Source organism: Anastrepha ludens, chromosome 3 (genome assembly GCF_028408465.1).
Source record: "Anastrepha ludens isolate Willacy chromosome 3, idAnaLude1.1, whole genome shotgun sequence".
Classification (NCBI taxonomy): domain Eukaryota; kingdom Metazoa; phylum Arthropoda; class Insecta; order Diptera; family Tephritidae; genus Anastrepha; species Anastrepha ludens.
The window spans coordinates 133,281,459-133,296,746 of record NC_071499.1 but is presented as its reverse complement, the minus strand read 5'-3'; the positions used below and the strand labels follow the sequence as shown (position 1 = coordinate 133,296,746).

General features: G+C 32.0%; 1 protein-coding gene across 46 annotated transcripts in view; it reads right to left on the bottom strand.

Annotated features, from left to right (window-relative positions):
* Positions 1–15,288, bottom strand: part of LOC128859375 (sodium channel protein para) — a 65,858-nt gene that overhangs the window by 4,282 nt on the left and 46,288 nt on the right. For 36 of the 46 annotated variants that reach the window (XM_054096369.1, XM_054096366.1, XM_054096371.1 and 33 more), the window contains 6 exons: positions 14,518–14,640; positions 12,957–13,079; positions 11,550–11,744; positions 10,950–11,195; positions 8,784–9,054; positions 3,274–3,578 (listed from right to left, as the gene is read on the bottom strand). In XM_054096369.1, the coding sequence (XP_053952344.1) occupies positions 3,274–3,578; positions 8,784–9,054; positions 10,950–11,195; positions 11,550–11,744; positions 12,957–13,079; positions 14,518–14,640 (1,263 nt within the window). The remainder of the gene's footprint in view (positions 1–3,273; positions 3,579–8,783; positions 9,055–10,949; positions 11,196–11,549; positions 11,745–12,956; positions 13,080–14,517; positions 14,641–15,288) is intronic. The other 10 variants (XM_054096404.1, XM_054096365.1, XM_054096403.1 and 7 more) reach the window with 1 other exon arrangement.

Genomic DNA, 15,288 nt, shown 5'->3' with positions numbered 1-15,288 from the left:
GGTCCGATTGGGTGATTTTATTCAAATATGGGTTGACGAGGCGGGAAAAAAAGTTTAGAAATAAGTGAGTTTCATTAGTTAAATAGGTGCTTGAAGCTAACAGAACAAGATGGCAGCAAAATTCAATCAACTAATTTTAATTGTCCTAATTAAATATGTTTTCTTACTGCATTCTAGCTTTGGTTACACATATGTATGTAGGCTATTTATATTTATGTACGCAACAACACAATATATTTTATTTTAATATTGAAAACTACTTCAATTGAAGCTCTCGGAAGGTATGTCTATGTGCGAAAGCTAAATAGGCGAAAGGCTAGCATTTGTTCTATAACAACAGTTGGTATATTTGTACAATAGGTGTTAGCATAAAATCCAATTCAACGAAATTTCAATTTGCCTGTTTTGAGTATACATATCTACATACATATGTATGTAATTTGTTGATTTTTACTACGAATGCAGGAAAGCATTCAAAAGCAAAGGTGTATAGAAGATTGCCCCAGGGCTGAAGAAAATTTTAATATACATATATTTTGTAAAAATCTAATATTGAGCTATAATTGAAGCAACAAAAACAAACAATTGCTTAGAAAGCAAATATTATCAAAATAAAACTCATATCTATGTAATATATCAATAGCGTGTCAATTCAAGTACGAATAATGAGAACAGAATCTTTGCGTTCAGTAAATATTGGCGTATACAAGTACATATATCTATGTAATTTATTTGACACTTGGAAGCCTATAATTTTCACGCATTAATGAGGATTTTTTCATAAATAATATATTTGGCACTTGTTGAAAGAGCTTAATTAGACTAAAATGAAAGAGGTGCATGATGTATACAAAAAAAGAACAAACATACTAATTTATTATATAAAAACCATAAGAAACGAAGAGTAAAAATAAAGATTTTACAACTTTTTTACGCACTATATTCACATATGCAATTCTTAATAAAGTCAGGATATTATATTGAGACACATTATGTACTAACAATATCCCTTTTATAAAATGTAGCTATTTTGAAATTGTGGGATATTTATTTTGAGTGAAAGATATCCGAGAAAGCCAAGCTATGTTACGTAAATATATTTATATAATATAATGAAAATGTAAGACATTTTAGTTCACCACCGACATATTTTATACCTATGAGAAGCTCCTGACCTATAATTTGCGAAAAAACTCACGAATAGAAACTGGACAGCAGGCTATTCTGACAGCCTGGCTGCTCTGTTATCATATATAATTTTTTGTAACCACATATAAGCTGGCATGGAAATGTAAAGTTTAACCATGTTCAGTCGATTAATATTTCTTTTATCTAGGTCCTCGGTCATACGAGCATGGAAGAAATTAAAAAAATGGATGTATTTGATAAGAGCCTACTTGATTAAATGCGTAGCGCAAACACTGGGGTGCCTTTTTGGTCTAATACAAAGGGGAATTCAATTGTACTTTCTGGGACTAGCTAGCACCGGGGTGATACTTAGACATCACAACCTACTATATAAAACTGTAAATTAACCTTATTGGCCTAAATACTACAGAAGAGATACCTTTTTGCTATACAAATCATATTTGGAATTATAGCAACTATTATAAGGCAATGTTCATAATTTCCTGAGTGAATACTGGAGCTTAGTATAGGGCTTTCCAATAACAGGTGTTACAGGTCGTTAACGATTTGTATTGGCCGGAATTGGATAGTATTTATCTGGACAACGTTTATTTTCAACAAGATGGCGCTACGTGCCACACAAGCAACGAAACCATTGACTTTTTACGGGAAAAGTTTCCGGACCGTGTTATCTCTCGAAGAGGTGATCACAATTGGCCACCGAGATCTTGTGATTTAACACCTTGTGACTTTTTTCTTTGGGGCCACGTGATCAAAGATGGAATTCGTGAGGCTGTCGAGGACATAGGACAGCCACTTTGTAATTCGGTTATGGAAAATTTCATAAAAAGGATATTGTCCTGTTAGCGTGGCCGTGGTGGTCATTTTCCTGATGTTATTTTCCACTATTAACGGCATACCTTCCTCTTTATAATGAAATAAACATCCGATCATTTATATTAAAAAATAGCACTTTTCTTTGAATATCAAAATAACACCTCTTATTCATCATCTTCTTTTGGCTTTACAGGTCTTTGTGAGCTTTGGCCTGCTGCACATGGGACCTCCATACGTCTCGAACGTTTGCGACTTTTTTCCAGTTCGTTATCCTAAATTTCTTGATATCGCCCTCTTGTTCGTCGGTCCATCTTGTTCTCGGCCTTCCTCTTGTTCTAGTGTTGAACGCTCTGGCTTCTACGATTTTCTTCTGAGCCCTCGTACCGTTCATTCTTGTAATGTGACCCAGCCATCTTAATTCGCCCTTTATCAGTTGATCTAGCTTGTCACTCCATCTTATCCGCCACTCGCTGTGATCTTTGATTGCTCCGATTGCTTTGATTGTGAAGGGGTGTTAATGGAGTAGTGAAGGGGGTGTTAATGGAGTAGTAAAGCGATTATAACGCCTCTCCTATTCAACAATCAATCTCTCCTACACGCTGGTACATCCTGTCGGTATAACCCTATAACCACTTGGCTGAACTCCAGCACCACTGACGTAGGGCTGACAACCCACTCAGCGGAAACTTATTGTCATGAAAGCTACACAAAAGCCTCCGATAACAATACCTTTATTAAAAAACCCTATATATGGTCCGACAATCAACAAACTTTTGGTTTTCACAGTAATTGATTTGTGTAATTTTGGAATTCACTTATTTGGCTGTGACTATAATCGATGAGAAGTGCATTAAATGGTGTATGCACACATATTTAACACTCCCAACATGTTAATTTAGTATTTTTGTATAATGGCTAATAATATACAGTCAAAAAAAAGTTTTAATAAATAAATTACTTTTATTACCAGAGTATTCAAAGAAGGAAATTAAGATAATTTAAATAAAATAACCATATTAAGCGATTAAACAATAAATAAATGTGGATAAATTGAATGAGAATTTTTTTTAATGTTGCTAATTTAGCTTTTATCAACAACTACCATAGCTTAATCAACAATGTAACATTCCCCCTTTTGGGTGAGCGGATCAGTAGGGCAATGCACCAATTGCATTTCCAGGTTCTAATATACAAATTTATATCGGTGCACCACCATCATAACCGCACTCAGTTTTCCGCCAGTGAGAATATTACCCAACGACAACAACAACAGACAACATGAACGGAACATGAATTGTGGCGGCTTACCTGGAACAGCAATATCATACTCTGGCCAAATGTCTTAAAATTATAAACGTCGTTAATGCCACTTTTTTCCCGCACATGCATAAAAAATGACATCCCAAAAATAGCAAAGATGAACATGACGAGAAAGAGCAGCAGGCAAATGTTGAATAGAGCCGGCAAGGACATAGCTAGCGCGAACAACAATGTGCGGATACCTTTAGCACCTTTGACCAGACGCAGCACTCGGCCCACCTTTGCAACACGCACAACACGCAATAGCGTTGGAGATACGAAGTACTTTTCAATTATATCGCTAAGCACAAGACCTGTGGGAGAAGGAGTAAATGTTTTCGTCCAAAATAGAACGAAATGTAGAAAAAAAGTAGCAATATTAAGTGACATTAAGGCACATACGGCCGTGCCCAATCTTTTTTAATGCTAATACACAAAGGGAAGCTATATTAAATTTTAATACATAAAAAAATAATAAAAGCACCTACTTGCGATGTTTTCGCAACATTTAGAGTACAAAATAAAAATTTTGTGTATAGAGATATTTTTACACCATTTACGAGTATGACATTATTGCGAATAAAGAATAAAATACAGATCATATGTATATGTATAAATTTACTACAAATCGTTTACGGCTCAAAGACTAAAAGTAAAATATTATTAAATAAAAGACCGAAATATTCCTGTGAAAGCCATTAACTAAAGAAAGCGATATATGTACTAAAATATCATTACAACAACACTTAATGTAATCAGGATTTAAAAATAAATAAGTAATAACAAGTTTCGGCTTGGCTAAACACAACAAAATAAAAGTTCAACGCGTAAGCATAATACTCGCCGTGGTATACATACATATCAATGTATGTACATACATATGTATGTATTTAGCAGGTTGCTGTGTAAATAAGTTGAGAGCGATTTGTGAAGATGCGCGGTTACGCCAAGTGCAGTCATCTGATCGAACGATCGATGATTAATCGCATCAAGCCGATTAAAGTAGCGGCTTAAAAGAAAACGGATATAGTCCAGTGCCTTTGGCATTGGTTGGGTTAAGCCTGATTTGTGCATGGCGTTTAAGCATTTTTATCTTTAGATGTATTTTCGTTGAATGATACAACACTGAACATTTTCTGGCCTTCCTCAGCAATTATGTATTCCATTGAAACATTTTCATTACAGTTATTGGGAACGAGTACTTTTAAGGTTAAGCGATAATCCGCAGCATATATTTAGTGCCAAATATCATTATTAAATAGCTAAGCATTTAATTGAATAAGTGTGAGCATATATAATATTTTTATAACTACATTTTATTTATAATTTCTTCAGAAATTACTTATCAGAATGTCACACGTTGTTGAGCAAAAGGAAAGCTCTTCATTTAAATTATTGTATAAATTAACCATTTTTAGGTGCAAAACTCAAGGTAATTAAAATTTAATTTCAGCCTTTGCATAATTTCAATATTTTTGTTCACTGATTATATTATATATGGTTAACGGAATGAGTAGGTCTCGTATTATTGATCTAGTATTGAGGAGGGTAATTGTGGAAAAATTATGTCCACTAAATTTATCCAGCCTAAGTATATTGTGAGTAAATTGTAATATTATGAAATTACATATACAGTAGATTCTGTTTTTATGCGGTACATACGTTCCGCAAGAAACAGCATAAAAAAAGCTACCAGTTCTATAATAAAACTACGTTTCAAAAGTACTAAGAACCGCATAAATCTGAAATAATGTAATAAAATCGCATAAAAAAAGGGTACTAGTCCCATATTATAACTATAGACACGTTCCATAGACCGCATGAAACTGAAATAATTAAATAAAATCGCATAAGCAAAAAATTGTATTTTTGAAGATTATATCTTTATTTAAGAAACGTCAGAATCGAAAAACAAATTTACATCGTCAGAAATAGAATCAGACAATACCCGCTTGTTGCGCATTCGGTTAGGATTTGGCGTAAAATCCCTTCCGTCACTTGAGGAAATGTACACGTCTGATCTGGATGGTGATGCAGGTGGTTCCACACTTGTAGGGTTAGCATTTTTGATGTAATCTGTGATAAGTTTTTGCTTAGCTGGTTTAGAATCTTGTTTATATGTACAATTCGATAGGTCGACATGCATTTTTTAATTTAAAAAAAAACCGCACTATTTCAAACCCGCATAAAAACAGAATCTACTGTACTCGTATACCGAAAAGATAAAAAAAATAGCGGAACCTGAAATATTTTGGGTCTAAAAATTTTTAAGATGTTCTGCAAAGAATGAAATATTTTCGTAAATGCTACTAAGTATAAGCTCTCCCAATCATTGTATCACAAACTTCTTTATGTATGAGTGTAAAGAAGTATTAATAGTATCTTGAATCAAATGATGGAATCGTTTATTTTAAAATATTATAAGTTAAATTGGGGGCTTATATTTCGGGGATATTTTATTTGTACAGGAGTTACTATTTATATATGTATGTTACTAATATAAATGTACAAATATACATGTATGTGATTATATATTATCTTTTTATACGACGATATTACTATAACGCTCTATTCACTATTTTTGTGATTTATCCAAGGGGTCGCAAACTACTGACGTTGGGTGAATTTAAGTTTAGTTGCGACTTGCGTTCATAGTAAAGTACATAATTCCCATCGACAAAATGGACAAAAACCATTAAGAAGATTCAGCTAGCGCCCTATATTTGCAATATCTTACTTATTGGAGTATCACCATAAAAAATGGCTGGTTGGACTGCAAGGGCATACCAAAGTAGCTGTACTCTTATCGATGCACTTTCAGTAGAAAGGCTCAGTGCCTCTTTTAGTATGGGCCCTGCAATACCATTGCGACATACATAATTTTATATATGAATTATGTGTGCATTTATATATACATACATCCATTAGTCCAAAAATGCTGGACAAAAGCAAATAGAAGTAGAGCATCGTATTGGTATCTTTGGCTGAATCTGTATGTACCGCGTCCAAAGGTATCTTTCGCGGAATGCTAGCCATTTTTTTTTTACCTAAGATCCGAGATTTTTTCTTCGTTTATGGTTTCTTTCAACGTTTTAAGTTGACTACCCAGGTAGAACGAGACGTGTATTAATATATTCGACGATTTGATATCACTTTAGTTTCATTGTTTCCTTTCCATCAATATTCATATGCTTTACTCTTAAATAAACTCCTATAACTAATATATAACAACGGAAAAGTAAAATCAGCCAGCGGCGTCAAGCTATCTGCCTAATTTTTTTTAATGTACGTATTCTTTAATTTAGTGCAACATGAAAGCTAAAAATTTAATTTTAGAATTTAGCTAAGGGGCTTATGTATTAAGTCTGAATGGCGCAAAGCGCAAGTAATTTTATGATAGCTTTTTAGGTAATGCATATCACAATTTCTATATGCATATGTAATATGAATTCAAGCAGATAAAGTTAAGCTGGAAAGCTTTTAAAGCTTGCAAATAAAAAGGATCATACCACAACATATAAGCCAATTAACGTATTAAAGCTACTTAGGAAAATACAAATATTTCAGTTAAATGGTAAATATGTATGCTATTATCTTTAAATATTGGAAACGAGATTTTTATTTAAAGCTAAAAATAAACTCGTTTATGATTTTTAGCGAATAACGATTTGGTCCTACCGAAGTTATTGAAATAAGAAAATGTGCTATTTTAAAGCAAAAAAACTGTATTTTTCATAAACAACGCACAATAAGGTATTATTTTACATCAAGAAATGCTGTAATCAAAGTTTCATTCTTGCGAAGGTGTTATGAAAAAGAAGTTTTCTGTTTCACAATGTAGTAAAGCATATTTCAAGCCATCTTCTGTATAAGTAAACTCCATTAAATTTGGCATTTGAATTCGTCATCTATTTTATTTTAAATATTGATGAGTTGCCGTTTTATTCCGACAGTTTAAGCCATCAAATACCATAAACAATATAAATAAAAACAAAGCAAGTGGCCATTTGTGCTTTCGTATGTAATTTAATTTATGATTAAAAATTAAAGAAAATCATTTGGAAAGTAGTCAAAAAATGTAAAATAAAAAGAAAAAGCTTTAACTACCAACAACTACGGCCTTTAATTAAATCATAACTAATTTATAATTAAGGAATTAACTCACTATACTAATATAATATGCAGGTATAAATGCAAAAACTTTCACATCTTCAGCTTATTCGTTTATAGACTTCAATTGACTTAGAAATATTAGGAACATGATCATCTGCTTCGATATCGTTTTACTGTATGGACTATGTATCAGGTTGAAAATTTCGGAGGCTCTCCAAGAGGTGCATATCTCTTTTCAGGTATGGTGCAGTGTCATCTCGGCGGTTACGGTCATTTTCAAAACACTCAGAGTACGTTCGGGAATCTAAATATGACTGTGTGGTGTGGTTCCCTAAAAATTATTTTAGCAACACATTCAATAATTGGATATGCTCGAGCACTGTTTTGCGCAATAAGCTCGATAATTTTATTGACAGCCGATGTGGTGATGCAAGTTAGCTTCTATGGAGCTTCGATTCGATATCGTTAAACTCTTTTCGAGACCGATGCTATGCCCACAAACAATTGAGACACGAAATTGCCGAATTAGAGGCTGAAATGGTCGGAAATGTTGTGTAAAATTGGATCGAAAGGTTGGGTAACTGCAGGGCCAGACGAAGTAGCCACTTTAAGCAAATAGAAAGAAGTAAAAATCTTTGGAAAACATTGAACAGTTTTTGCAACAGCCCTGCTAATATGTTGTTCGTTCTCCTGCCGCTAGACATTTTTCCTCTTTTTAAATACGAACATTGATAATGGGAATAAAGTTCGTGCTTCTAGAAAAATGTATCAATTGAAGATAAGGGCATATTGTTTCTAAATATGTAAATTTTACATATGAGAAAGCTAGCTTGAACAAGTTTTTGTTAATTGATATAATTGAATACCATACAAATATTGTACATACATACAACTAAAATATAAAAATATCTATAAAATAACCACAACAAAAAGATAAACAGTTTATAAGCATGATTTGTTGTAATGTATTTAAACAAATTCAATGTTAAACAGTTACATTTGAAATCTGATATATTCAACACAACAGAAAAATAAACAAGTTGATGAAAAAATTATGAGGGATACTTAAGCACAACATTTAGCTTTCTGTACAATAGTACTCTTTTATATATTAATACAGTAAACAATTTACAACACTCGAATTCACGTAATTATGATAATACGGTACATAAAAAATAGCCAATGTGAATTTGAACGAAAATATACGTTTGTACATATGCGGACTATGGACGATCGGACAATGTATATTTATAGTTCGGTTGTTAGTAATTCGACATTTAAATTTTACATTTAACAGTTAAAATTTTAAATATTCAAAAGTAACAAATTACGAATTTACATATAAAACAAATATTTAAACCATAATTTTAGAATTACCACAAAGAAGACTTTTGGCTTTTACTTACCTAAGATGGATAAAATGACAACTACTACATCAAATAAATTCCATGGCTCTATAAAATAGTGATACCGTAAAGCGAATATTTTTAATAGACATTCGGAACTGAAAATAACTACGAATATCGCATTTAGATAGTCTAGGACAGCATTATATGTTTCGGACGCATCGTATCGATCGAGTGTCATGGTAAACATATTCAGGCCAATAAATAACATAATTATTATATCAAATTTTTTATCTGTAACTATTTCAAATACTATTGCTTGTGGACGCCACTGTAAGAGAAAAGAGAGAAACATAGAAAACAATGAATTCGCAATCATTTAGAATGATTTAAATTTTGGTATATTTGTATAAGCTTTTTGGTTAGCTTATACACACATGCGTGTGTTACAAATTTTTCATTTATATTTGTTATCTGTTATTGTTGATCTGTGCCAAATGCAACTTTTTTCTCAAGAATATAGTACGACTTGTATAATAATAAAAGTAAAAAAAATTCATTCGAAATGTTTTCATTATGCTTTTTTGTACTGCATAATTTTAAATACTAAAGAAAATATATTAAAACAACTGTGGAATATAAAGAATGATCGGTTGGCTTTCATTCCCAGGTTACATACGAGGGCGGGTCAATAAGTCCGTGACTTTTTGTATTTCTGACCTCTTTACTGAAAAAGAAATACTGCTGCTGTCAACAAGCATCTGTCAGTTGACTCCTGTCAAAATTTGAACGTGCTGCGTCAGTTAGTTTGTGTTTTACAGCTACCTTTATCAGACTAAGCAGTAATTTGAGGAGAAAATGGAAAAAACTGAATTTCGTGTGCTTATTAAGCCGATTCACCCTTAGAAACCCACTGTTTCGACTGTTTTTTGGTCTCTGGTGTGTGGTGATGGATCCATGCTTCGTCCACGGTTACAAAACAGCGCAAAAACTCCTCCATATTGCAATTAAACAACGCCAAACCTTCCTGTGAAGTTGTTACACGATTGCGTTTGTGGTCGACTGTGAATTACTGGGTAGTCTGATAAAGGTAGCTGTAAAACACAAACTAACTGACGCTGCACGTTCAAATTTTGGCAGGAGTCAACTAACAGATGCCTGTTGACAGGAGCAGTATTTATTTTTCAGTAAAGAGGTCAGAAATACAAAAAGTCACGGACTTATTGACCTGCCCTCGTACCTTCATCCAATCTATTGGTAATGTTTATTACGGAAATTGGATTTCTATAAAAATAAACGTGCATATATTTGCATTTTTATTATCTAGTGAAAAGTACAACTAGTTGTGAAAATTAGGAATAAACTATTCGATTCCCTTTCAAAATAATTAATTAATTCAGTTTACACATATTAAACAGAGTGTTTGTAAGAAAATGCATTTAAAAAAATTGCAATCGATATTTTTTAGGTGTTAAATTGTTTCACAAAACATGCATACAATAGTATAGTATTGTACATCTGTATCCATCTACTACGGTAGATAAGTTGGTTATCATGCTTGTACTTTTTATATTTCATTGATTTGAATTTGCAGTGCATGCAAATACATACATATCATATAAAATCTGTATTAAATATGTTGAGGAAATCTTTAAAATTTTAGTTTTTCGCTGGATTTATGTATGGCAGACATAAAAATGTTTAAGAACAGACAACCTCACAAGGAGTGCAGCTCTCAGATTGACATGTGTTTTGAATATACAGAATATGTACATTTTAAAGCAACTTTTTTAAATAACAGTGGAAGAATGGCATAACTTCTGATATATATTTATTATTATTTTTGTTTTTTTACTATACAATTCGACCACTTAACGCGGCTTGTGCACGCGCACATGCATCCGTTGCTATGGATGCAGATGTTTCGAAAATATTGCTAGATATATAGCTGGGCCCTCATTTGTTTGTCTTTAATTTTATTTCAATCTCAGCTACGCCATCAGTGTCTTAATTGAGGACGTACTGATTATTTTGTTCACGTTAAAAAAGGAAAACGAAAAATCATAATAAATCGCGCAACTTGGAAAAAAGTATTAACAATTGGCACAGATTTATGTATATAATTTATGGTCTCCTTCTTTTGAATTTATTGTATTTATCGATCGATATAACTCTATTTTAAAATTATTCTATTCTTCTTTTGTGTTAAAAATATGTAAGCCTTACCCTCGGTCTAGGAATGGCTTTTAATGGTTTTTTAGAGCCCATCTTTTTCATAGCATTATAGTACTTTTTCTGATCTTCTGTCATGAACATTTCTAATGATCCACCTGCTTTTTTCTTTTGCTCGTTAAAATTATCAATGATAACACCAATGAACAGATTGAGAGTGAAAAATGATCCAAATATAATGAAGAATACGAAATATAAATACATGTAGATATTCGTTTCACGGATTGGCTGCTTGCCCACCTGTTGAATGGTAACATATGTTTCATATCGGGTGTGCGTATGTTGGTAAAGGTGTTGGTATTGATGTATTTTTGGTGTTATGGTTTTTGTTGTTGATTTATTGATCGTGTTGTTGCAGGGGTTTTATAATTTTTTTTTAGTTTATTTGTTGGTTATTTAATTTCATAGTTTTTATGTTCGTTGCAGGTTTGTTTAAGACGTGCAGGTATGATGGGGAAATAGTGTAATAAGGTTGTTTGTTTTTGTAATTGTTAGCGGGAAAGAAAAAGAAAAAAAATAATATTAGTATTGTCTGAGATTAAAAAAGAAATAATTTTTGATTAATAAGCTAGCTCCGGAACATTTTTGAATTACCTCACGTGAGTCAATAGCGTCGTTCATAATAGGTATCCAGCCTTTAAACGTGGCCACTTGAAAAAGGCACAGATACGCATTACCTACATGATCAAAATTCATGGCTGAATTCACCCATGTGTAGTTCTCACTCTCGCAGGCATTGCGGTTTGGTATGATTTCGTGACTGAGTTTAGTGCCATTTTGGTCTTCGCACTGCAGTATAGTCGAGCCGTAGTTGGCAAAATAATAAACAGAGAATAATTATGTTAATATTTTATAAATTAAAATAACTATATTCACAATTTTATTCATACATGTACAGCACATTTTGATTTACTTTCGGCTTGACTTAATTAGGCAACATCTATGTATATATATACATACATACATATATATATATGTATCTTGAATTTAATAATAAACTATACTAAAATCAATTTCATTTTAGGTATTAATTTGTGCTAAAAAGAAAACGTTCGAGGTATATAAAACCGGCGGTTTTAGAAATAAAATACAAGTTCATATTGCTTTATTTTTCTTGTATCGGCTCCTAAATAAATTACTTTCAAGGTGAAAAATAAAAAAACATTTTTTTTTAAATGGTTATGTTGGTAGTGTTCACCCAAAAAGGGATACAAATGAATATAGGTTACGTAAGGAATTGAATATTTTTCATTTCGGAATTTAAAAAATATCTCCACTAACTTTTATTATAAGGTCTATAAAAAAAATTTGTTTTATGCATACTATAGCTATAGATAAAAATAATAGGGTTTTGGTGAAACCAATAACCAAAATTATTTGTCATTATTTAGTTGTACATATGTCTTTAGAGATCAATGGATGAAAATCAAGCATCAATTGCAATTTATAAATATTATACAAGGGTATATCTAATACGACACTTCCGTATATACTATGTATAATACTACTACAAAAATAGTAATAAGTATATCGAAGTATACGTTTTATTTATGAACGTTGGACAAAATTTGGGTAAAATTTAGTAGCCTTGTGATCCCGTCCTACCGAGTGCTACGTGTAACTTTAATTTAAACAAAAATTTAGGCTATAATTTCAATCATTAATCAAATAATAATGTATGTTTATGTTTATTAATTGCCAACCATTTACGAAAAATAGATGTAAAGATACGCTTTTTAACATGTTCATTTTTCTGGTATTCTGCCAAATCGTAATCGAATCAATGTATGGCCTGACTGATACAATCGTAGATCATAATTAAACATAACTGCTTCTGGGCTTTGATCTTACATTTATAGCAGCTATGCGCTTGTATGTTGTCGTAAATCAACCTAGTGGCTCTTCCACCACAAAGATGATTTAATAAAACATATGACAAATTTATAAATCATACTTTTTATGTTTTTTTTTATATTTTTTTCAAATTTGATTTCAACGTACCTTAAAATATTTTCCAGCAAAAAGCTGTACACCCATTATGGCAAAAATTAGCCAAAATATTAGACACACCAATAGCACATTGAAGATGGACGGTATAGCTTGAACCAATGCATTCACGACGACCTGTACATTCGAAACGATGGCAGCACCAGAGCCAATAATGGATACGTCGGCGGCCATATTTACGTAAGGTGATGTAAGAAATGGCAGTAATGAGATGGCGACGAATATATCGGTGCAGGGCATGAGTGGAATGGTTGAATGGCGATTGCATCCAGTTGAAAAATTTTGCGATAAATATATTGTGTTTATAATCGATACCATTTTGAATGTGAGAGAACACGAAGCGGGAATAAATTTAAACACATTTTAGTTTTAGAACTTCTGATCAACAATAAATATTGAGTAAACAATAATCCGGAAGAGTCGATGATGATAATGTTAATGATATTCATTCGACATTCAATATAATTGAATATATGTATGTATAATAATTCTGTTGATGGTAAAAGCATGCAGTGCTTATTTTCTTGTATTAACTAGGTTGGGTAACATGGACGCGAGAAATTTGGGTGCAGAGCCATAGCAAACACAACCATTTAGTAAATAAAAGCATGCATGAGAAACTTTCAATTTACATGTTGTAATAGGGTAAACCAACCTGCCAAATTATATCAGAAAGCAAATTCTTAAATTGTCTTCAGTAAAAAGCGTCTCTAACATAAATAATTAAACATATGTTATGAATGCAGAGAAAGCTCGATTACACATTTCAAAACCGCAGCAACAAAAAAAAACGAACTAAAATTCAATGAAACATACATACAATCAAATTATAAAACAAAATTGCAATACATATAGGAGTACTTTTTACAATCTGTGTTTAAAAAGGTCGAGTTTCTTTTATATTTAGTTTTGTGGAAAAGTTACGAAGTTTCGTTTACGTGTGGATGCACATCAAATCACGATAACTGATGGGATATTTATAGGACTAGCATTACATCTAGCAGATAGGAATATTAAATTGAACGAGCGTAATGATAGAATATGCGAAATTTCAATGAAATCCACTCTTGAAATGTAGGTATGTGTTGATGAAAGCAATGTTTTCTGTACTTATATATGTATGTATATCAAAATAAAAAGGTTTTAGGTACTTATTTGAGTTTGAATGTGCAGAAATGTATTCGTATATTATTTTATTAATGAGGGTTTATACATTGTAGTTGAATTTTGGGTGAGTTGTGAATTTAATTATTAAAACAAGAGAAAAACATGTGTAAAACATTGTTCTTGATAAAACCACTACCATTCTAATATTTTGCGATATATTTTGAAAATTAAAACCATACCAATTAAACAATCAATCAAATAGTTGATCAGTTAAATAATAAATAATTCGACTAACGTTAATGATGCATTTTTTCTTTTAAATGAGAGTTGACATTGTTTTGAATAATTTGATCTAAATTACTTAGTTTTGATGTTACTTTGTTTTCACTGTTTTTAAACGAATATAACGGTTGCATTAAAGAGAGAATATGATAATGAAAGTACGTACCCTCATGCCCTGCATTCGGGACATGGCACGTAGTGGTCTCAGTGCTCTTAACGTTCGCATAGTCTTGAAGGCTTGAATACCACCAGCTCCAGCAAGTGAAGCAACGAAGTTGATAAGCGACACCTAGTACCGGTTTTTCGAAAGTCATTATAAGCAAAGATTCTTTTCAAAACAAGGATCGGAAGTTGTATGTGTTTAAAGGGGTTATTTTTTTAATTTCAGTTATAGATTCTGTGGCTTGTGACATTGTGATTTTCGTATGCATTGGTAATCTGAAGCATTAATTTGTTTTTCTTATGGCTTCGTGTTTTTTGACTTTGGTGTAATTCGAACTGTCATTTCAAACGTCAACTGAATCTAAAAAGTTATTATTGTATAAGACGACACAAAAGAAAATAAAATAAACGGAACATAACGGAATGGCACAAAACAAATAGACATATAAAAACGAAGTCACAATCTTCTCAACCTTTATTTTTATTCAAAAACTGACTACGCCTTATAATTAGTTTCCTCTTGAAATAAATTAAATAAATTGTTGCGCATCCTGCTTATACTAATAAAGTTTACAAATTTAAAATAAGTACATTATCTTACAAAAAAGACATTAAGTCACATAAACAATTTATGAAAGCTATGCCTAAAAGAAATATATATGTAAAAAAAAGGTTGACGCCTTCCAACTCCCTCGTGGTGAGCATATATGTAGGTATTTGTAAGTACAAACTCAGCAATACTCTTTTTTAATGCCTTTGTGCTCAATCTGCAATG